The sequence below is a fragment of the Heterocephalus glaber genome, unplaced genomic scaffold (genome assembly GCF_053883595.1).
Source record: "Heterocephalus glaber isolate CG9 unplaced genomic scaffold, H.glaber_assembly_v1.0 deba00001472, whole genome shotgun sequence".
Lineage (NCBI taxonomy): Eukaryota > Metazoa > Chordata > Mammalia > Rodentia > Bathyergidae > Heterocephalus > Heterocephalus glaber.
In genome coordinates, this window is record NW_028258315.1 from 87,262,367 (window position 1) to 87,287,122 (window position 24,756).

At 37.1% G+C, this 24,756-nt stretch overlaps 1 protein-coding gene across 15 annotated transcripts in view; it reads left to right on the forward strand.

The window, feature by feature from the left end:
- Dnah12 (dynein axonemal heavy chain 12) overlaps positions 1-24,756 on the forward strand; it is a 277,734-nt gene that overhangs the window by 165,776 nt on the left and 87,202 nt on the right. For 14 of the 15 annotated variants that reach the window (XM_087182321.1, XM_087182331.1, XM_087182327.1 and 11 more), the window contains 8 exons: positions 465-659; positions 13,579-13,712; positions 15,430-15,592; positions 16,288-16,368; positions 17,151-17,331; positions 19,587-19,714; positions 21,398-21,487; positions 22,496-22,636. In XM_087182321.1, the coding sequence (XP_087038447.1) occupies positions 465-659; positions 13,579-13,712; positions 15,430-15,592; positions 16,288-16,368; positions 17,151-17,331; positions 19,587-19,714; positions 21,398-21,487; positions 22,496-22,636 (1,113 nt within the window). The remainder of the gene's footprint in view (positions 1-464; positions 660-13,578; positions 13,713-15,429; positions 15,593-16,287; positions 16,369-17,150; positions 17,332-19,586; positions 19,715-21,397; positions 21,488-22,495; positions 22,637-24,756) is intronic. The other variant, XM_087182334.1, reaches the window with a different exon arrangement.

Genomic DNA, 24,756 nt, shown 5'->3' on the forward strand with positions numbered 1-24,756 from the left:
TCAGTACCTTGCGGTTGCGAGGCAGACACATTGCCACTGAGCTAAATCCCCAGCCCCAAAGATGTCCTCTGCTTTTTTTTTTTTTTTTTGGTACCGGGGATCAAACCTGGGTCCTTGAGCTTGCGCAGCAGGCAGCAAAACCACTTAGCTAAATCCCTGGCCCTATTTTTTTCCCTCTTAAACACAATGTTGAGTTATAGACCTGTACATATATCTTGGTGAACGTTTGTGATTATCTTTATGAGGCAAATTCTAGGTAGATATTTGTTTTCAAATTATAGAATTATAGAGTTAGAAGACATTTTGTAAGTACAAATTATATCAAAGCCATTGTATTGATATAAAAATGAAATTTTAAAGATCTTTATGGGAAATAATGAAACTTCATGTTTTAATATTCACTAATCTCATTATCAGCAAACCTATTTTCATTTACAAGGTCTTTATTTTTTTATATTCTCTAGGGTGTTCGCCCAGTAGCTCAGGCTGGCAATAAACATGATGAACTCAGTCCCTTAGCCCTGTTTGCTTTCTTTGTGAATCGCTGCAAAGATAATCTTCATATTGTAGTGGCCTTTAGCCCCACTGGAGATGCCTTTCGAAATCGCTTGAGACAGTTCCCATCTCTCATCAATTGCTGTACCATTGATTGGTTTCAGGTTTGTAAATTTGGGGGGCTAACTCTTGGAATTGTACTGGTGTCTTATTTAAGCTTAATAATATGCATTCAGCAAGTGATTCTTGACCAGTTACTATAATGACAGGCATAGTTCTCAGCACCAGGGACTGGTAAGACTAAATATTCTACACAAGGATCTTGTACGCTAGACTGGAAGACATAAAAGGCAACCAGCAGTCAAAATAATATAAGAAAGGCATAATGTTGGTGTGGAAAAGGTATATATATGAAGACAGTGAAATTCTGAAATATGAAAATGAATTAGAGGGTGTATGAAGAATCCAGAGACAGGGCCGGGGATTTGGCTCAGTGGTTTCGCTGCCTGCTGCGCAAGGGCAAGGACATGAGTTCAATCCCCGGTACCAAAAAAAAAAAAAAAAAAAAAAGAATCCAGAGGGATGTATTAAGAACCAACAGGGGAATCAGAAATATGATTTGTAAAATATATAATTAATCATATCCATATTAATCTTATATATATTTAATTAAAATTAATTTCTGGTACTAATTTATTTCATTGACTTTTGCCTATTATCAATTTTATGTTTAAGAATAAATTTTTCCCTTTTAAGATTTATATATAAATACGTTTATTATTCATTTATCTTTTTGCAGTACTGGGGGTTGAACCTAGGGCTTCACATTAAGCTACATCCCCAGCCTTTTTTATTTTTTATTTTAAGACCAAGTCTTGTTAACTAAATTGCCCAGGCTGGGCTCAAACTTGAGATTATAGGGATGCACCACCACACCTGGCAAATATACCATATTTATTTATTACAAAGAATTGGCACATGTGACTGTGGAGCAGATGACGAGTACTGAACCTGCATGATTAGCAGAATGATTGAAAATGAAACACTCAAGATGTGCAGTCAGCAATATGATCCCAGGAGAGCCAATGATTTAGTTCCAGTCTGAAGGCCGTCAGGTTCAAGACCCAGGAAAAGCTGATGTTTGAGTTCAAGTTTGAAGTCAGCAGAGAGGAGGAATTCCCCCTTTCTTGGTAGTCAACATTTTTGTTCTATTCAGGCTTTCAGCTAATTGGATGAGGTCTGCTGACATTGGGAGGATAATTGCTTTACTTAATCCATCAATTTAAATGTTAAACTCATATAAAAACATGCTCACAGGAACACCCAGAATAATGTTTGAACAAATATCTGGACATCCGCCCCTCCTCCAGTCAAGTTGACACATAAATAAATATAACAAGAGGATAGTGTATACAAAAGTAAAAAGGTGGAGATGGCATAGCCCATTTAGGCAACTGCAAATAGTTTGGTATAGCTGACTGGCAGTGAAGCCAGTGGGAGAGTTAAGTTGGAGCTTTGGGTGAGTGCCAGGTTATAAAGGGATTTGTAAGACATTCGTAGGAATTTGGTTTTATAACAAAGATGTTATAGATGCATTAACATATTTTTAGGTAATTTATACTTTGAAAAGTAAAACCAAAACACTTGGAGGATCTGTGGTAGATTTAATTAATAGTTGGGCTCAAGAAGAGGCAGAAAGGGCTGGGGATTTAGCTCAGTGGTACCACCACCTACCTCTCAAGTGCAAGGTCCTGAGTTTGATCCCTGGTACCAAAAAATAAAAAAGAAGAGGCAGAAAGACCAGTTAGGCAGTAATTTCAGTAATGCTGACAGGAAATAATGAAAGTCACAATACAATTAAATTTAAGACCAATTGTCACTGTCTGTGTAAAAGCATTAAGTATCCATACTTTTGAAAATGGTAGCCTTCCATTTAATTGTTTTGTGCCCAACAGAACATGGACTATACATTGGCCCTGGATAACTTTATTTTTTTAAATTCTTTTATTGGTACATTTTAGGTATATAGTACGTTTACATTTATCATTGGGTGCTTGTACCTGTATATAATGTATCTTAGTTCTTATTTTTTCCCCATTACCTGTGCACCCTTCACCCCCTGCACCCTTCCCTATTTACATAGATTTCGTTTCCATTTTTTTTCTTTTCTCATAATTTTTCCTTTCCCTTCTTTCCTTTCCCCTTCCCCTCCCTCCACCCCTACCTCTTTGGACCTTTTCCTATTTCAAATTATCAATTATTCATTTTAATCATTTTAATCCTTATTTACACTTTCAGTTTCTCACACTAGAGAAACTATTCAGTATTTACACGTGCGTGTCCTATTTATTTCACTTAAAAGTATGGCCTCAATATGCATCCATTTAGCTATAAATGTCTCTAGTTTCTCATTCTTTATGGCTGAGTAGTACTCCATTTTATTTAAAAAATCCACATCTTCTTCATCCCGTTTCCAGGTGATGGGCACTGGGGCTATTTCCAAGCTTTAACTATTACACACTGTTCCACTATAAACATGAGTGCACATATATTGCTGTGGTATGATTCTTTTAATTCTCTGGGGAAGATACCCAGCAACGGAATACCTAGGTCAAATGGTTCCTCTAGTCCTAGTTCTTTGAGGTATCTCCATACTGATTGCCACAGTAGTTGCACCAGTCTGCACTCCCACCAACAATAGAGAAGGGTTCCTTTCTCCCCACACCCCCGCCAGCATTTGTTATTGGTTGATTTCTTGATAGCAGCCATTCTTTGTGGGGTGAGGTGGAATCTCAGCGTTGTTTTCATCTGCATCTCTCGAATGACCAGTGATGTTGAACAGTTTTTCATATATTTATTTGCTGCTTTTACTTCTTTGTCTGAGAAATGTCTGTTCATTTCAGATGCCCATTTTTGAATTGGGTCATTGAATTTCGGGGGTCTGACTTTTTTCAGTTCTTTATATATTCTAGATAGTAGACCTTTGTCTGAGGTACAGCTGCTAAAAATTTTTTCCCACATTGTAGGTTGTCTCTTAGCTCTGTTGGTGGTTTCTCTTGCAGTGCAGAAGCTTTTTAATAAGATGAAATCCCAGTTGTTGATTCTTTGTGCTAGTTCGCGTGTGACAGAGATTTTGTTCATAAAGTCGTTTCCTATGCCAATATCTTCAAGAGTTCTACCTAACTTATCTTCCAGAAAGTTTAATGTTTCTGTCTTAATATTTAGATCTTTAATCCACTTCAATCTTGGTTTAGTGCATGGTGATAGGTATGGGTCTAGTTTTAATCTTTGGCAGGTTGAAATCCAGTTTTTCCAACACCATTTATTAAATAGGCTGTCTTTCCTCCAATGAGGATGGTTGTGTCCTTTGACAAAGATGAGGTGGCTGAGTATGTCTGGAGTTGTTTCTGCATCTTCTAATCTATTCCACTGATCCTCGGGTCTGTTTCTTTGCCAGTACCATGGTGTTTTTATCACAGTAGCTTTGTAGTATAGTTTCAAGTTGGGGATTGTGATACCCCCAGCCATGTCTCTATTGCCTAGAATTGCTTTTGCTATTCTAGGTCTCTTCTGGTTCCAAAAGAATTTTTGGATTGTTTTCTCTAGTTCTGTGAAGTATATTGTTGGAATTTCACTCGGCATTGCATTAATTCTATATAGCAGTTTTGGAAGTATGGCCATTTTCACTATATTGGTTCTTCCTACCCAGGAACAAGGGATATCTTTCCATTTTCTTATATACTCTTCGATCTCCTTTTTCAGAGTGCTGTAGTTTTCAGTGTAGAGGTCTTTTGCTTCCTTTGTTAGGTTGGTTCCTAGATATTTCATTTTTTTGGATGCTATTGTAAAAGGAATTATTTCCCATAATTTCTCTCTCAGTAAGTCTGCTATTTGTGTATAAGAAGGCTTTTTTTTTTTTTGGTACCAGGGATCGAACACTGGTCCTTGTGCTTGTGAGGCAAGCAGCAGAACCACTGAGCTAAATCCCCAGCCCAAGAAGGCTATTTTTTGAGTGTTGACCTTATATCCAGCTACTCTACTGAATCTGTCAATTAGGTTTAGAGGTCTTTTGGCAGAGTTTTTTGGGTCTTCTATGTAAAGTATCATATCATCAGCAAATAATGACAGTTTCACTTCTTCCTTTCCTATCTTTATTCCTTTTATTTCTTTCTCTTTTCTAATTGCTGTGGCTAATGTTTCCAGAACTGTATTGAACAGGAGTGGTGATAGTGGGCATCCTTGTCTTGTTCCTCATTTTAGCATGAAAGTTTTCGGTTTTTGACCATTTAGTATGATGTTGGCTGTTGGTTTTTCAGAGATAGCCTTAATCAGGTTGAGATAAAGACCTATTCCAATTTTCTGTAGTGTTTCTATCATGAATGGAAGTTGGATTTTGTCAAATGCCTTTTCGGCATCTATTGAGATGATCATATGGTTTTTGTCCTTGGTTCTGTTAATATAGTGTATTACATTTATTGATTTATAAATGTTGAACCATCCTTGCATCCCTGGGAGATAATTTCTTCTAAAAATTAATTTCTGGTATTAATTTCTTTTATTCCCTTTTGCCTATCATCAGCTTTATGTTCAAAATCCAACTCTGCCCCTTTGAGGACTACATAAAGGATGATTTTGTGATCATACAACAAAAACTGTGTGAAATAATTTTGATCTATGTAAGCCATATCTTAATACTAATCCTATTAACTAACAAAAACCCAAAACCAAACAAACAAAATCTTCTCAACTATATGTCTTTTGTGAAATCTTGTAAATATAATGTACTACTTCTGGGTATATTTTTCTATAATATTTTTACGTGAATTGTAACTGTTAGCAAAATTAGAAGAAGAATCTTGAAGATAGATAAGGGAGATTAAGTGGATAGTAGAGAGAAACAAAGACTTTACAGTGAAGCATTATGAAGACAGAGCCTGTATCAGAGGAACTGATAGTGTTGTTTGGGACTTGGGTCTGTAAAACTCAGGGTGTTAACCACTATGTCACTGCACTACACTAAGGTCGAAATGGATCAAAGATCTAAATATTAAAGTAGAAACACTAAACCTGCTAGAAGATAGGTTAGATAGAACTCTTGAAGACATTGGTGTAGGAAAAGACTTTATAAACAAAACCTCAGTCGCATGTGAACTAGCACAAATAATCAACAACTGGTATCTCATCTTATTAGAAAGCTTCTGCACAATAAGAGAAACCACCAACAGAGTGAAGAGACAACCCACGATGTAGAAAAAAAAATTTTTTTTTGGTACCAGGGATTGAACTTGGGTCCTTGCGCTTGCCCAGCAGGCAGCGAAACCACTGAGCTAAATACCCGGCCCTAGAAAAAATTTTTAACAGCTGTTCCTCAGACAAAGGTCTACTATCGAGAATCTATAAAGAACTTAAAAAAAATCAGACTTCCCAAATTTAAAGACCCAATCTAAAAATGGGCATCTGAAATGAACAGACATTTCTCAGACAAAAAAATAGAAACAGCAAATAAACATGTGAAAAAATGTTCAACATCACTGGTCATTTGAGAGAGGCAAATGAAAACCACTATGTCAATTAGCAAGGCATTGACTTTTTGGTTAAATCTCTAGTTTTCTTGTTTGTTTGTTTTTGGTACTGGGGATCGATAAATCTCTAGTTTTTAAACTATAGTTCAGTAGACCCTTGGCTTATGATTGGTTCCCAAGGGCTGCTTGTAATCAAGTTGGTTGTAAGTCAATACAGCTGAGATCTGGATGTTTACCTGGGTACATGCTATAGATAACAAGAGGCAGATGAATGTTCCATTAACCCAATTAACCCAAGTTGTTCATATGTCATGGTGGTCATAACTTGAGAGTCCACTGTATACATTTTCTGGAGTGTCAAAAAAATTTAGAGGATAAGGGAATCAAGTATTGGCATGTTTTGTGTTTTATATGAATGAATATTAATGCCCTTAGTTTGCATAGCAGATGGCCACGAGTCATAGTTGGTGTACTAGTTGTTCTGAGGGTTTCCTAAAGTGAAATTAAAATTGAAGACATAATGTAAACATAAGCAGATAGTAAAGAATGAAACATCTAGTGTGGGCCAATTTAACTTCTGTGTCAACCTATCATAAGACAAAAACAAGGACAACTTAACAAGATCTGACAAGTTGGTAAAAAGAAATTTGGAGGGCCAGGGATTTAGCTCAGTGGTCCAGCTGCCTGTTCCACAAGTGCAAGGACCAGAGTTCAGTCCCCGGTACCAAAAAAACAAACAAACAAACAAAAAGAAGAAGGCTATTTGGAATATGGATTTACATGGACTTTAAACAATAAATCTTACCCTTGTTTATACCACGTCTTACAATATTAGCTTATGATAGCATGACAGCTACTGTTGGTTACCTGTCCAACATTTTCTACCAACTCTGTCCTTGATGACAGAATTCTGAGTTTTTTAGGTAAATCATAGGAATTGATTCATGGTTGGACTAGTCATTATTGGTGCTTTTATTTCTCTTGCTATTTATATTTTATGCATGAGCTTATGTATACGAACCACTTCTTGCCAGTGGGTTCTGGGGTAAAGCTTGCTGGGGAGCTTTGGGAAAAAAGTTTTCTTTCACTGTAAAAAGAATTCCACAGTAGGTCAAGGGACTGTATGTGTCTCAGCTTTGTTGCTTGAGGATGTGAATCCCATAGTTACAGAATTCACTTTGTCACCACAATGGGACAAGCACAAGGATGAAATAAAGTGCACTAAGAATAATGGAGAAAAAAGTTGGAAAGAATCTGGATCCTTAATGACATGGTTGAGCCTGTAAAATCAAGGAATCCTGAAGATACCTTGGACATATCATGTAAGATTATACAACTTCTTTTTGGAAGACAGGTAATACAGATTTTCTGTTACTTTAGCCACAAATAATCTAACTGCTACCGATGATAGTATTAAACCTGCATGATTAGCAGAATGATGGAAAATGAAGCACCCAGAACACAAAGATAAGACTCTGTAGTGTGGTGTTTTTGCTTTATGGTTTTGTTTTGTTTTTTCTGGTACTGGAGATTGAACTCAGGACCTTGTGCTTACGAGGCAGGCACAGTGCCACTGAGCTAAGTCCCCGGCCCCTCTCTGTAATGTTTTTAATGATGTATAAGTCAAATGACAACCTGATATCTTACAAAAATTTCATTGATCTTAATAATAAATCTTTCGAAGCCTCTTTTAAGTTAAAATATATTAGTACAATAATGTCCCATGACTACAATTTATTAAAATGTAGGGCTGAGGATTTAGCTCAGTGGTTCCCCTGCCTGCCTTGCAAGCACAAGGTCCCCAGTTTAATACTCAGTACCAATAAATAAATAAATAAATAAATAAATAAATAAATAAAATGTATATACTGGCAGTATGTGTTTAAAACTTTTTTTACTAATGGGGTGCTTGATCAAAAAGTTTGAATTTACTAGGATAGAAAGCTAGACATGGGCCAGGGATTTAGCTCAGTGGTTCCACTGCCTGCCTCACAAGCACAAGGACCTGAGTTTGATGCCCAGTACCAAAAAAAAAGAAAGCTAGATGCTAAAAAATTTTGTCTTAAAATGTAAATTGGGAGAGAAGCTGAGCCGGTCCCAGCACCCAGAAAGAAGCTCCCCCACCACCATCCCACACTCCTAGGTCAGAGAAGCTGAGCTGGTCCCAGCACCTGGAAGGAAGCTCCCCCGCTGCCATCCCAAGCTCCTAGGACACAGAAGGTGAGCCAGTCCCAGCACCCAGAAGGAAACTCCCCTGCCACCATCCCAAGCTCCTAGGGCACAGAAGGTGAGCTGCATGGGTGCCAGAAGCTTCTCCCCACCATGGAAATGAGAAAACACATAAACAAGCCTCAAAAACAGACTTCTGGATCACCTACAGCAACCCCAAAGGGAAACGAGATGGAACAATCATACTCAAGCACCTGGACTCCCTGAAATGGCAACAAAAGAGGATCTGGGAAAAATGAAATCAGAAATAATTACTCAGATAACAGCGAAGATTTTGCTCATGGTGCAAGACATGATTAATAAATCTAGAGAGGACACAGATAAAAAAATAGAGGATCTGAGGAACATAATGGAATCTCAACATAGAAAACAAATGGAATCCATAAAACAGATACAAACAGATTTCCAGGAGATTAAAAACCCCATTGAATGTCTACGCAGCAGAATGAACCAATGTGAGGATAGAATTTCAGATATAGAAGAAAAGATTGCAATTAGTGATCAGGAAAAGAAAAATTGCTTTAAAATTGTAAGGGAACATGAGAAATCAATCCAGCAGCTGCTAGACGATGCAAAGAAGAATAACATAAGACTGATTGGAGTCAATGAAGAAAGAGGAGAGAGTGCAGATGACATTAAAAAACTCTTCACAGAAGTGATGGCAGAAAACTTCCCAAGGAGGGGAAAAGAACTTGACATACAGATAAGGGAGGCATATAGGACTCTAGCTAGCCTTGATCAAAAAAAATCTACACATAGGCATATAATAGTTAGGATTCCAAAAATCCAAAAGAAGAACAAAATTCTACAAGCAGTGAGAGAAAAGAAACAAATCGCATTCAAAGGAAAGCCCATCAGAATCACAGCAGACTTCTCAACGCAAACCCTCAAGGCAAGAAGAGCTTGGAGTGATGTATTTCAAGCTCTAAAGGAAAACAGCCTCCAACCCAGATTGATGTACCCTGCAAAACTACCTTTCAAAATTGATGGAGAAATAAGATACTTTCATGATAAAGAGCACCTCAGGAACTTCATGAATACCAAGCCGGCACTCCAAAAAATTTTAGACAGTACTCTAGGAAAAGACAATGACGATCACAAGCCCAGGAAGCCCAGGAGAATGAATCCATTGGATGTGACAAATTAAACACAAAGGGGGAGTATCCAACAAAAAGAAAAAGTCATGACAAGGCTTTTAAAACTTTGAACTTCATCTCCCTAATGAGTGTATAATTCAATCTTGTTATTGTACTGATTAGTATTTTTCTGCTTCTGGAGTTTCACACCTTTCCTTGTGCTATACCGGCTATTTTTCATCTTCTTACGTCTACTTTTTAATTACGTTGTCTATTAATGAGTTCTAAGAATTTTTTATATATTCTGGTCATAGGTTATATGCATTGTAAATATGGTCTTTTAAGGACTGCTTTTCATTTTAATGATGTCATTTAAAGTTCTAAATTTTGATGGAATCTCATTTTTCAAGTTTTTTCTTTTATACATCATATCTTTTGTATCCTAGGTAGTTCTTGCCTACCCTGAATTCATAAACATTTTCCCTTATAATTTCTTCTTAAAGTTTCATACTTTTAGGCTTTCTTATTTAGGTTCATAGATCCATTCAAGTTATTTTCATGTATGGAAATAAAGGGTTGAGGTTAATTTTTTATATACAGATACCAGGTGTTCTAGTGCCATTTGCTGAAAACACTCTCTCTTCCTCGGCTCTTGAATTGAGTTTATATTCTATAAAATGCTAATGTTAAATAATCTTTCAAAACTCAGTGGACCATATATGTGTGATTCTATTTCTAGATTCTGTTTTATTCAAATGATCTCTATGTCTTTCCTTACACCAACACTGCCTTGATTACTGTAGCCTTAGAAGAAATCTTAAAATTAGGTACTAAACGTCTTCCAACAGTTTTTTTTTTTTAACTTTTCTAGGTCCTTTGTACTCCTACATAACTTTTAAATTTCAGTATCCAATTCTTCATTTATAGCAAGTGTACATAGACCTGAATTTTTATATATACCTTATGTTTTCTAATCCTGCTAAGTTCAAGTACAAGTTCTAGGGGCCCCTAGAGAGTTCTTAGTATTTCTCTGTAGATGATCATTTCATCCACATATAAAGATTTTGCTTCTACCTTGCCAATCCTATCCTAATTGTGTCATTTTATTGCCAGACTATTTTGGTGGAGCCTAGGTTTCAAAGTTTAATGGACAGATGAAGAGTAAGCATATCTGCCCTTGTTCCCCGCCTTAGGCAGAAAGCATTGTATCTTCTCCATTCATATAAGGCGTTCTCGCTGGAAGTATGGAGTACATGTCTTTAATCTGTTGAGAAGTTTCTGTTCTACTTCTAGTCTCCTGATAGCTTTTACCATGAACAGCTGTGGAATTTAGTCCAATACTTTTTCTCCAACTAGTGACAGGATCATATGGCATTTTCCTTTCCTCTGTTAAAATGATGACTTTTGGGGATGGATCTTCCAATGCTGAACCAACCCTGCCATCCCTCTAACAAAACCACTATCTACATCCTGCCAGATCTGACTTCTAATAGTTTGTTTTGTTAAACAAATTTCTATCTATGTTCATACGTTTTTCTTCTATTATCTTTATCCAATTTTAGGATTAGCACAATGTTGAGTTCCTAAAATGAGGGGAGAAGTGTTCCTTCTTTTTTCTGTTTTAATTGTTTGATATAATTTATCAGTTAAAATGTATATGAGCCATGGGCCCCAGATTTACCTCAGTGGTTCTGGTGCCTGCCTCGCAAGCGCAAGGTCCCAAGTTCGTTCCCCGGTACCAAAAAAAAAAAAATGTATATGAGCCTGCTGTTGTCACATAGGTATGTTTTCAAGCTAGGAATATACTTTCTTTAATAGGTGCTATTCAAATTTTATATTTCCTCTAGAGTTAGTTTCATTAATTTGTCTTCCAAGGTAATTCTTAGAAGTTGTCAAATTTATTTCAAAGAAGATTTTTATACTGTTTATCAAGATGGCGCTGAAGGCAAAGAATGAAGCTACTGTCCCTCCCAAAGCTGAAGCCAAAGCAAAAGCTTTGAAAGCCAAGAAAGCAGTGCTGAAAGGCATCCACAGCCACAAAAAGAAGAAAATCCGCACATCACCCACCTTCCGCCGTCCCAAGACACTGCGGCAGTCGAAATACCCTCAGAAAAGCGCCACCAGGAGAAACAAGCTTGGCCACTATGCCATCATCAAGTCCCCCTGACCACAGAGCCATGAAGAAGATAGAAGACAACACACTCATATTCATTGTGGATGTCAAGGCCAACAAGCACCAGATCAAACAAGCTGTGAAGAAGCTCTGTGACATTGATGTGGCCAAGGTCAATACCCTAATCAGCCCTGATGGAGAGAAGAAGGCGTATGTTCGACTGGCTCCTGATTATGATGCTTTGGATGTTGCCAACAAAATTTGGATCACCTAAACTGAGTCTAGCTGGCTAATTCTAAATACACATTATTTTCACCATCAAAAAAAAAGAGATTTTTATAATATGCTTTCTATATCCTTTTAAATTCTGTAAAATCTGTGGTAATGTCTCCTAGATCTTGATATTGTAATTTAAAAAATGTATAATTGATATTGTGTAACAGGTAGAAAAGGTCTAAAGGAGCAGGGGAAGTGGGAGGGGGAGGGGAAAGGAAGAAAGGGAAAAGAAAAGATGTGCGAAAAGGAAAAAAATGGAAACAAAGTCTTTGCAAATAGGGAAGGGTGGAGGGGTGAAGGGAGGGCAGGGGAAGAGGAAAAAAATAAGAACTAAGATACTCATGTAAAGGTACAAGATCCCAATGATGAATGTAACTGTATTTTATATCTAAAATGTACCAATAAACTTAATGGAAAAAATGTAAATTGGCTGCTTCAAAAGAAGAAAAAATTATAAATATCTCATTAAAACTAAATTTGGAAAATATTCTGATGAACAAGTAAAGATTAAATATTCATTTAACATAAATTATTTCATTAAATAAATATTTCAGATATTGTTTTGCAAGTATTCCTTTTGGCCCTGAAGATACAGCAGTGAGCATTTTCCTGGAAAAGCAGAGGAACCACTTCACGGTGGAAGAGATTGGATAAGAATCCGATTTGGGTGGAGGGTAGATAAAAAGTTCACCTCTGGATGTTATCATAGGAATTGTGATGGGCTACTAGTAACAGAAACCCAAACTAAACATACAGAATTTTTATCTCTTAAATGGGAAAAATCAGGGGGAGGGAGATATAATTCAATAGTAGAGCTTTTGCCAAGCATGCATGAGGCCCCAGATTTGATCCCCAGTACCAAGAAAAAAAATCTGAAGAAGCACACTGAAGCTTTTATGGCTTAATAAAGTTATCAAGATCCCAAGTTCTTTTTTGTTTTACTATCCTTAGCATGTGATTTCTATCTCAAAGTCAACTTATGACTGCTGGATCTAAAATGACTGCTGGATCTCCAGTTTGGACAACTATATTCCAGGCTAGAAACAGAAAAATGAAAGCAGGGCAAAAAAATATACATGCCAGCTTTATGTAATCTTTTAAAGAGCCTTCTCTGAAGTTCCACCCAACAAATGCTCATAACAACTGCCCATTGGCTATTCTGAATTATACAGAAGTCTAAAAAATGTAATCTTTTAGCTAGGCTTTTTTTGTTGTTGTTTTTTTGAGACGTAGTCCTACTTTGTAGTCCAGGCTGGCCTTGAACTATGTAGTCCAGGCTGACCTCAAACTTGCAGCGATCCTCCTGCCTAGGCCTCCCCAGTGCTAGGATTACAGGTATAAGCTACCACACCCAGCTATCTAGGAATATTTCTAATACAAAGTCAAATTGGAGGGGTGGGGATTTAGCTCAGTGCTTCCACCACCTGCCTTGCAAGGTCCCAAGTTGGATCCCCAGTACCCACCCCCCCCAAAAAAATCAAATTGGAGTCCTGAAGAAGGGTCTAATAGATATTGGGCAGACAATTACTGGTAGCATCTTCTGCCACTGACGTGCTAAGTTTGGGATGCCTAATAGACATCTAAGTGGAAGAATTGGAAAAGCAGTATAATATATCTTTGACAAGTAAAATTCATTGGCCTTTCCTTTACAATGTGTTGTCCCTATTTTGAATTTTAATGTATTAAAAAATTACTAGGTTTTTCATAGATCTAATAAATTGTGACTTCAGTCATCTGAATTCTATTTTCTCCATTAAGGTTTTAATTTTCTCAACCCTAAATTCTTCTCCCAAAAGAGGTCATTTATATAGTTGGATTGGGACTACTTATCCTAAATTTCATAAATTGTTCTTTTTTGTATTTTTAGCCATGGCCCGAAGATGCTCTTGAACTTGTAGCTGTGAAATTCTTAGAAACACTGGAGCTTACTGAGGTTGAACGACGAGAGGTAGTTCCAGTCTGTAAACACTTCCACACCTCCATTATGGATCTTTCAGACAGGTTAGTGGTAATCAGTTTTAAAATGCCTTTTTTGTTTGTTTGTTTGTTTGTTTGGTACTGGAGATCAAACTCGGAACCTTGTGCTTGCCAGGAAGGCAGCAGAAACACTGAGCTAAATCCCCAGCCCAAAATGCCATATATGTATTTTTTTCTTTTTTCTTTTTTTTTTTTTGGTACCCGGGATCGAACTCACGACCTTGCACTTGGGAGGCAGGCGCGATGCCACTGAGCTAAATCCCCGCCCAATGCCTTATATTTTAAATCATCTCTTCCTGCAAGAGTCCTAAATTTTTATGATGTTATGTCTTCTGAATCTTTCTGATCGTCTAATTAGTTAAGATCTTCAGCCTACAAGTAATGGAAATCTACTCAGTCTAGATTTAGCAAAACAGGAAATTTAGTATAAAGATACAGGTGTGTTAACAAAGCTTAAGGGAGAGAATGCAGCTCAGTCTCAGAAGTGACCAGAAGCAGGAGTTATAATGCCATCAGGAACCCAGAAATGTTTTTTCTGTTTTTCATTACTCCTTCTCCCTGGGTATTTGCTTGCTTTTTTCTCTTTGCAGACTGAATTTTATACTTCCCAGTGCATTTGGAGAAAGCTGGATGCCTCCCAGCTTTCAGGTTAACTTCTTCAGTTTCAGAGGCAGGCAAAGACAAGCTGACTATTTCTAGCTCCCTATTCCAAATTTATTCCAAAAATGATTAGCCTTGTTTGTATGAACAGCTATGGTTAAAAGTAGCAGGTTTCAGCTGGAGATGTTGGCATGTGCCTGCAATCCAAGCATTCTGGAAGGCTGAGGCAGGAAGATTGCAAGTTCAAGGCCAGCCTGGGCAACTTAGTGAGACCTTGTCTCAAAATTTTAAGAAAGAGCTAGAGACGTAGTTCAGTATGAAGGCCCTGAGTTCAATCCCTGGCACCCTCTCCCCCAAGTAGCAGGTTTTATAGATCAAACATTGCTGCTGAGGCACCAGGTAGCAGTTCTCAGAGGGAGCTGATCCATGCATTGTAGATGCCTCTGAAGAATTTGTTCTATTCCGGCATCTGCCTCACAAACATAAGGTCCCAAGTTCCATCCCAGTACCAAAAAAAAAAAGAGTTTGTTCTAATTCTATTCATTTCTGATATCCTCATTTCAAAAATACATAAACCGAAGTGCTTGTGATATATTGTCTACTCAAAGTCAAGTAGCCAGCCAGCATGGTTGGTTAGGACAGAGGCACCAAGCAATGTGCTGTACTCCACAGACTTGTCATGAAATATGACTGTTTCCATTATATCATTCAGCCAATATGTAATTGTGCAAAGAATGATGACTGATGCTTGGTGTCTTATCTACAATTCTCTTTCTGACTTCTACCTGCCTGCCTTACACTGTTTCTCAGTTTTCTTACAAGGCTCTTGGCTTATAATCCTCCTGGCTTATGAAAGATTTTTTTTTAAAGCATATATCTTTTTCTGATGCAGTTCACATTTTATAGACATCTTCATTGATTTGTGCTTTTTAAATACATCATTGCTATTGGTAACTTGCAGACAAGAAATCAGGATATAGTTATGTAGAGAATTCTGGAGTCATAAAGTTCAAGTATTTGGCAGCTTCTACATAAACTTTATATTTTATTCTTAAATGTTTGTTGTTAACCACTGTGTTGAATTTACCTCTTTGTGAAATTCATTACTTATAGTGAGGTATGTTGCCTGCCTGTCTTTCAGGTTCTTGAGTGAGTTAGAACGACATAACTATGTTACTGCTACTTCTTACCTTGAACTTATTGGCTCCTTTCGACAACTTTTGACTAAGAAGCGACAAGCTATTATGGAAGCAAAGCAACGATATGTAAATGGACTAGACAAATTAGCTTTTGCTGAGTCCCAGGTAAATTTGATGAGCTGGTCAAAATAGTAATATGTACTGAGATAGATAAGTAGTAGTAAAACAAGAGCTATAATTTATTGAGACTATACTATATGTCAGCCTCTGTGTTGTGTACTGCACAAGTATTCCTTCAGTTATTGCTCATAACAACTCCGTGAGGTAGTCATTATGATCTTCATTTTACAGATGAATTTAGTGAGTTTTAGAAAAATTCATTAAGTTGTTCAGAACACACAGATTTTACAGTTTTATTTTTAATGTTTTGGGCCTTTGAAAAGTATAAGAAGACTCTGTTGACTTTACTATAACAGGTGTTATATATAAGACTTAGATGTTTTAATGAGTCAAATGTTAGTATTTCTTGTGTTAGTACAGTATAATAGAGATTTTTGTTGGTTCATTTTCACATTGCATACCATTCATATAATATAATAGAGTTACCTAAGATGTTGGTTTTTTTTCTGGCTGCATTGCTTTCGTGGCAAGTGCCTTCTCTTGCTGTTATATTACAGACTCAAGGAAAAGAAAGCCTTTTGTGAAAAAAACTGGCTATACTCATCTTTTTATCCTGCAAAGAATGGGAAAGATGTTAAGATTTTCTTTTCTAAGACTTTATGACACATTTGAATTTCTATTTTCTGTGTTTGGAGTAGCTATTATAGCAATAGAAACTTAATAACAGATTGTCTATTTAGGTTGGTGAAATGAAAATGGAGCTTATTCAATTACAACCCAAGCTGGAGGAAGCTAAAATTGAAAATGCACAGATGATGCAGGTAGAGTCTCCTAAATGTTTCTTGGGAATGTCAAAAGACATTTGAAATAGGTAAAATTATCCTTGAAAATAAACAATTTTTGTCACTAACATCAGGGATTTTTACCCTTTTCAGTTGACTGGATATCTCACTGGGTCCCAAGTGGGTTCAATCTTTTTTTTTTTCCTGGTTTTAAAAAATTTATTATAAGTACATGTTTACATTATATAATGATTTTCCTTGTGGGGAGTTGGTAATGTACATAACACATTTCAGTTCTTTTTATCCCCTTTTTCTCCCCTCCCTACCCCTTCCTTCCATTTCTTGATCCCTTTCCCATTTGAAAAAGATCTATCTCCCTACTTCCTATTATCTGTCTTTTATTTTGCTCTTATTTATATTTTGATTTTCTTATATAAGGGAAATTTTGTGATAGTTAAGCTTGTGTGTCTGATTTACTTCACTTAACATTATGGTTTCAAGGTGAATCTGGTTTTTTTTTTGTTTGTTTTTTTGTACCAGGGATCCAACTCAGGTCCTTGAGCTTGCGCAGCAGGCAGGCGGTGAAAGCACTGAGCTAAATCCCCAGCCCCGTGAATCTGTTTTAAAGGGAGGTGTTGTAAAGCCCATTTCCAAATGAGGTCAACATGTATTTGCATTTCTCTTCATTTTATCCCAGACCCTTCTATCCTGCAAAATGATTTGTTTGAATCCCCTAATTTTCAAGTATTCCTTTTCCCCCTGTTTTTAAAAAACCAATAGGATGCTTGAAGAATTGTCTTTGTTTCTTTTTTTTTTTTCAGGTTATTGAGATTGAATCTGCGCAAGTAGAAGCAAAAAGAAAATTTGTGAAATTAGATGAAGAGATAGCCAGTGGAAAGGCTGAAGAGGCCCAAGCTCTAAAAAATGAGTGTGAAAGTGACCTCGCTGAGGCGATCCCAGCCTTGGAAGCAGCTCTGTCTGCACTGGATACACTTAAGGCAAGTGATTAGATTAACCACCTTGGGTTTCATCAACAAAGTGAAACTGTGTATAGGCCTTTGGTTAATTAGGTGTGGTACTATTTCAGTGGGTGGTGTTATGTTGTTTTTATCTAATCATTTGAAACTTGCTTCTTCATAGTTTTTCAATATATTGTTATATTTATATTTTTACTTTTCATATATTATTTATAATTTCCAATCACAATATTCCAGTGGGAAAGGAATGAACAATATCTGGGAGGCCAAATTGGACCAAGAGACATGGACCAGGAGACATGTTAAAAATAGTGTGGTTGGGCTGGGGATTTAGCTCAGTGGTTTTGCTGCCTGCTGTGCAAGCGCAAGGACCAGAGTTTGATCCCTGGTATCCCCCCCAAAAAAATAGTGTGGTTGGGGCTGGGGATTTAGCTCAGTGGTTCTGCCACCTGCCTTGCAAGTGCAAGGACCTGAGTTCGATCCCCAGTACCAAAAAAAAAATGTAGTTATATAGGGCCTGGATTCAATCCCTATCAGGAAGGAAAGACAGAGAGAAAAAGGGAGGGGAAAAAGGAAGGAAGCAAGGGAGTGAGGGAGAAAGGGAGAAAGGGAGCAAAGGAGCAAAGGAGGGAGGAGGAAGAAGGAAGAGAGAGCAGGAAGAAAAGGAGAGGGAGGAAGTAAAGAAAAGAAAAAGAAAAAAGAAAAAGTATGTAGAGCTACTCTGCAGCCTTGTGGACGTGTATGCACAGAAAAATTTAAAAGTCATTTCCAAAGTGGTGTGCGTACCATGCTGTGTTATATATGACTTTTACAGAATGTTTAGACAAGACCAGGACAACCTTACAAAACAGCAGGAGAGACAGCATCTGTTGACTGGGGAGACCTAGAGTAATATGGAGGCTCAGGATATTCAGACACTGTTCTTTACCTTTTTTCCTAATCAATGTCTTAATTTTCATATAAGAGACCTGGCAAGACTGTGAACTCAATATGTGGGTAATCTAGCATCTCACAAGACAAAACTATCAGAATTTCAATTATATCAGCCCTGTAGCAGTTATAAGACAAGAGATTATTTTAGAGCATTTTAAAACTTCCTAGTATTCTCACTGTGTGATGAATCCGGAATTTAAAACCCTGAACTTACTACTTTCTTTGTTTGTGTTCTCTGGCACATTTAAAAGCCATGAGCTACCCCATGTTCCAACTTTCAGCACTCCTGCCTTTGTTTGATACAGGATTCTTGATGGCTTCAATTCCCAACAGTTCAGATCATTAGGTTCCCCTTTCATTCTGAGCCTGTTGCTTCTACCCTTCTTGGTATGCCATGCTGTATTATATGAGTTAGGCTTCAGTTGCAGAAAACTGAGTTGATTCTATTTAATATAAGCAGATAAAAAAAATTTAACAGGAACAGATCCTAGACTGAGTCACTAGAAATGACTCACAAAGCCAAACTGTGCAAATGGTTTATCAGTGCAGCTGTCCCTCTGAGAAGGCAGCCCTCAGACCCACACTGTCTCCCTTTCAGCAAAACGGATGCCTCACATCTATCCCCTCCCCCTTTACTGTCTGAATTCTAGTATCACTCAACTGATCTGATAGTGGAACCTAATTCTCACTCAGAGCTTTAGTTGCATGGAAACTAAGATACATAGTTGTTAGCTTTCCAGCATTTGTGTCATTGCAAGGAATGTTAGAGGGACAGTGGAGTGATTAGTAAGTGAGTAAATCTATAGTATCTGTCATAACAATATAGACTTCTTTAGAAATTAATTTTTGAATCTGGACCTACTTCTTTCATTTTTGTCAATAAAACTAATATTATACATGAGGAAATAAAGAATTAAGTCTTTGGGCTGGGGATTTAGCTCAGCAGTTCCACCGCCTGCCTCGCAAGCTCAAGGTCTCGACTTCGATCCTTGGCACCAAAAAAAAAAAAAAGAATTAAGTCTTTGTTTATATTAGGGTTCTTAACTTAAGTTCTATGAATGGGCTTGATATATGCTTTGTATATGTGCAAAATACACATTTTGTGGGGGGTTCATAGCTGTCATGATATCCTCATAAGGATCTGTGAGCCCCCAAACATTTGTGAAGCATTAGTTTTAACCTGTGCTAAATTCTCTTTTGCTAATTCTTTCATAACCATGCAAGACCCCCCATCACAATTCTAAATTAAAGGGGATGATTTTTCATTCCCCAACATTACTTTTTAAACCCTCATTACTTAAAGCTAAACTATTCTGAGCATGTCTTGTTTTCTTTTGATTTAGCCAGCTGATATTACCATTGTGAAATCAATGAAGAATCCTCCATCTGGTGTTAAGCTAGTTATGGCTGCTATTTGTGTCATGAAAGATATAAAACCAGAAAAAATTTTAGATCCTGCAGGAACTGGAGGCAAGGTAATAATTGGACATAGATTTAAATCATATTAATTAAATGTACAGAACTTCTATGCAGCAACTATTATGAAATTAAATGTCAACAGTACCCAATCCAATCCAAACAGCTTTCCAGAATGAATGGGCTCCTCATTATCCATAGAAAACATGTATTCTAGGGAGTATAGTGCTGGGAAAAATGTGGTTCCAATTGCTTTTATCTCCTTTTCTGTTTATGCAGGACTCCAGTTATATGGGGTTGGATTGAACAAATACTGAGATACCTGTACTTTTGCAGCTAAGATTCTGGAGAATATGATTTATATAATATATAAGTGTTGTTTTTGAGCATTCAGAAAATTCTGCTGAGTTAAGTAAGCAGTACAGTGGTGCTTCAGTTTATGAACTTAATTTGTTTTATGATTTTGGGGAAGATGGCTGTGTTTGTGTCTCTGTGGGGAAGATAGCCATGCTTCTGTTTATCACCCATTGCAGAGTTTGTGAACAGAAGCAAAATTTTGTCGAATGCTTTTGTTTGTGAGCCAAATTGTTTGGAAACAGAAACATTTGTGAACCAAGGTATTACTGTATAGTGAAATTGTTAAAAGCATGTGTTCTGGAGACAGAATGTCCTGACCCTGCAAGCAGCATGGCCTTGGACAAAGTGCTTATTCTTTAAATAGAAGATAATCATAGTACCTACCTGATAGGATTAGGGTAATTAATACATACAGTAATGCCTTGGTTCACGAATGCTTCTGCTCACAAACAGTTTGGTTTTTGAACAGAAGTGTTCACAAAATTTTGCTTCCATTAGCGAATTCCACATTGGGTGACTAACATGACTGCAGCCATCTTCCCCAGAATTATGGACCAAATTAAGTTCGTGAACTAAGGCACTATGTATAAACCTCTTTTGTATAAAGCCTCATAAAGAGTAAACACAGAGCCAGGGATTTAGCTCAGTGGTTCGAGCTCCTGCCTCGCAAGCACAAGGTTCTGAGTTCAATCTCCGGTACCAAAAAAACTAAACACAATAAGTGTAAACTGTTACTGCAATTATTATTCAAGTCTAGATCCCTTAAAAAGGCAGCATAACATCCATTCTAAATTTGGACATATCTTCTTTTCAGAATTTTATTATACCTGGGTTTGAATTCCTGAATTGGAAAACTGGGATTTGTTTGTTTGTTTCTTCTCTTCCTCTCTTCTTTCCTTTGCTATCCTATCCTTCATTGAGATAATTTTTAAAAAGTGTGTTCTCATCAAGTTATTCTCATTTACATGAGTATGCCTATATAGGTGAAGAGATTGTAAGAAAAATGCTTGCTACTTTTCTTATTTGAAAGAATCAAAGAACAAAGGAAAATAAAAGTTGAAGTAATAAAAATTATTTTCTTCTATGAAGTTCTAATGGTGTCCATGCTAGCTGTTTTTCTTAAGTCTTCAAAAGAAATAATCATGTTTTCCTTTCCACCTTTAATAAAAATTCAGTCTGTAAATTCATGTCCATATTTTAAAAATTTCATATATTTAACATGTTCTAAGGAGGGGAGTCTTAGTTTTTAAGGTGATATAAGTTGATATTTTGAAAGTATATAAATGTTTTTTCTGGATAATAAATTAAAAGTTAAAAGTTAAGAATTTTACATTGAGCATTTTAAATTACACAATTTAATACATTTCTATAAATTTTATTTGTAGATATTAGATTACTGGGGACCTAGCAAAAAACTTCTGGGAGATATGAATTTCTTAAGAGATTTGAAAGAATATGACAAGGACAACATTCCAGTAAGTTACATTAGATATTTTTTCTCTAAATGTGACTTTACTAACATGTATAAGATCTTTAAAATTATGTAATGTTGTCAAAAACATAGAGGTATAGTCATTTTTAGGATTAAGGAAATTAATAAGGGATATTAGTTGTTATCCCATTCATGCCAAAGATTGAGATTTTTCTGAATTTTTGAATGAAATTCATATATGTTACCTAGAAAAATTCAAGGAACAAGAATTTGAAGAGAAAACAATGTTCTTGTGTTCCATTGTTATAGGTATTTCAAAAATGAAACACGAGGCATTGAAGGGTGAATGATGTTATTTGAATTTCTGTAAGGCATAAAACCACTGTTTCCGATGATTAAAAAATTATTTAATAAATTACTGCTTTAGTACAGTACTGACTTGAAAGAGATCTCTAAATGTCTTCTTATAATAGTTTACTGAGAAATTTTATACACATATTTACATGAGAAAGTATCTTTTTTTTTTCTTTTTGAGACGGGTTCTCGCTATGCTGTTGAGCCTAACCTTGAACTCACTGTGTAGCCCTGGCTGGCCTCAAACTCATGGAGATACTGCTACCTCAGCCTCCTGAGTGGTGGGATTACAGGCATGTGCCACTACACCTGGCTGCATTGTTATTTATTAATGTTTAATTGCTCATTTCCTTTGTTTTCATTTGCTCTTTCAGTGCACAAAAGTCTTTCAGTACCTTTGGATACCTTTTTTTTTTGGTACGGGGGATCGAACTCAGAACCTTGAGCTTGCAAGGCAGGCGTGGCGCCACTGAGCTAAATCCCTGGCCTTTCAATACCTTTGAAAGAAACATCTTGCCTCAATATTTATAATAAATTTGTATATTTTCTAACAAATATTACTTGTATTTCTTCTGTAATTATGTTTCTTTTAAATTATCTCAAAACATTAATTTCAGTTTATAAAGACAACATAACTTTTTATTCAAAAGTTTGGGATATTTGTTGAAATTTTAAAATCTAAATCTTTGTTGTATAGGTGGCTGTTATGCAGAAGATTCGTGGTGAATACTTGACAAACCCTGAATTTGATCCGCCTAAGGTTGCTAAAGCCTCTTCTGCAGCCGAGGGTCTGTGTAAGTGGATAATGGCTATGGAAGTGTATGACAGAGTTGCAAAGGTATTTTGAGGCACAACATTTTCTACTAAAATATTCCCAGATGTTAAAACCTACTACTGTATATATATTCAAATTTACCAGTTGGGAAGTTTTTCAAAGTGAGTCTAGGAAGAATTTGTCCTGTTGCACCAAAATTATCAGACTTAGATTGTGTACCTCAAAGATGAGGAAAATTTAACTCGGTTGGGGCTGGTATGGTAGGTACAATCAGTGGAGTTGTCCAGACTGACCTAGGCCCTCAGGCAAAAGGGAACTAAGGTGTGATGCTAGAAAACAGAAATTTAAAAATCCGTAGGCCGGGGATTTAGTTCAGTGGTTCTGCCACCTGCCTCATAGGCTCAAGAACCCGAGTTGATCCCCAGTACCAAAAAAAACCCACAAACCCAAATACTGCATTCACCTTTTAAGATTCTGTATATGAGTGGAATTGGGTGTTATTTGTCTTTCTGTTCCTGGTTTATCTCACTGTAACATCCTCCATGTTCATCTGTGTTGCTGAAAGTGACAAAATTTCATTTTTTTTATGACTGAGTAGTATTTCTCGGGTAAAAGGCCCAAAACCAAGACCAGACCAGGCCACAACAAGCCTTTATTAGGGGAACAGATCTGCCAGGCTGTCTCTGAACAAAGGAGAGACAAAAGCAATATGGACAGGACAGCAAGTGCCTTTTATAGGGGCTTGTAGGAGCTGAGGTGGGGTTGAGTGAGGTAGTGGCTAGGGACTGGAGGAGCCTGTGACGTCACTAGTTGCTAGGAGGAGAGCAAGTATTAGGTTACTCTTTTGGTGGGAGTAGGGGCATGTTGAAAAGAAGGTAGCTATTTTATACAGCAGCCACCCTAAATTGGAGGAAAATCTATCAATATTCAGTTTGGTATAGTACCACATTTTAAAAATCATTTGTTAATAGATACTTAGGTTGATTCTGTCTTGGTTGCTGTTATCTTTTTGACATACTGATTTAATTTCCTTTGGATAAGTAAGAAGGTTACTTGGGTTTTTTGGGGGGAGGGGCAGGAAGGGGAAGAGGTTGGTCAAAGTATTGTATACATAATTACAATTAGAAAGGAGGAATTTTTTTTTTTTGGTACCAGGAAATCGAACTCGGGACTTTGTGCTTGCGAGGCAGGCACCAGAACCACTGAGCTAAATCTCCGGCCTGAAAGGAAGAATTTTTAAATTGTCCAGAATAGGCAAATATACAGACACAAAGGAGATAAGTGATTGCCTGAGGCCAAGAGATTAGGAAGTGTGGATGGGGGAAGGGTAGAAATCCTGTACGGCAATGCCTTGGTTCATGAAGTCTCCTTTTTACGAACAGAAACATTAGGTAAAATTTTGCTTTGGTTTGCAAACTCCACATCGGGTAACAAACATAACTGCCACCATCTTCTACAGAATCACGGAAGAATAAGTTTGTGAACCGAGGTGCCATTGTAACTAGTAATGGTTATAAAGTTTCTTTTTTGGATAATAAAGTGTTCTAAAATTGATAGCGGTGATGGTTGCCCAACTCTTGTGAGACCGCTGTCCTTACCAAACGCTCCAAGGAGCTGACTGTAGTGAAGCACACCCAGGGATCCCTGCGGTGCCTCCAGAATGTAAGACCAAGGGCCTTACCAAACGCTCCGAGGAAGGAACACACCGCTCCGAGGAAGGAACACACCGGACAAGTTGGAAAGTGAAACACCTTAGTCTGGCCAGACGGCACTCCCAAAGCAAAGTAGTTTAGAGAAGCAATCAGCCCAGAGTCTGAGGCTCTTTTTATAGGGGGTTGCAGGGAAGTTAACAGGCGAAATTTACAGAAGAGGGAACAAAGGTTAGTGGTCTTACATTTGTATGTTAATTAGCCTGATATGTACTGATGGTCAGCAAATGTTTTGTAGACTGTTCTATAGATAGCAGTGTCCAGAACATCAGTTTTCGAACAAAGAGTTGAATAATTATGGCTGATACAGATCTTATCTAGTGTCCCGGAACTAACAAGCATTTTTATCTATTTACTCACATTCAATCACTGTTGGGGCTAGGGGAGTTTTATGATTACAGAGTTATGCAGTCCCACACTCTGAACATACTTAAAACCATTGAATTGTATACTTTAAATGGGGAATTGTATAGT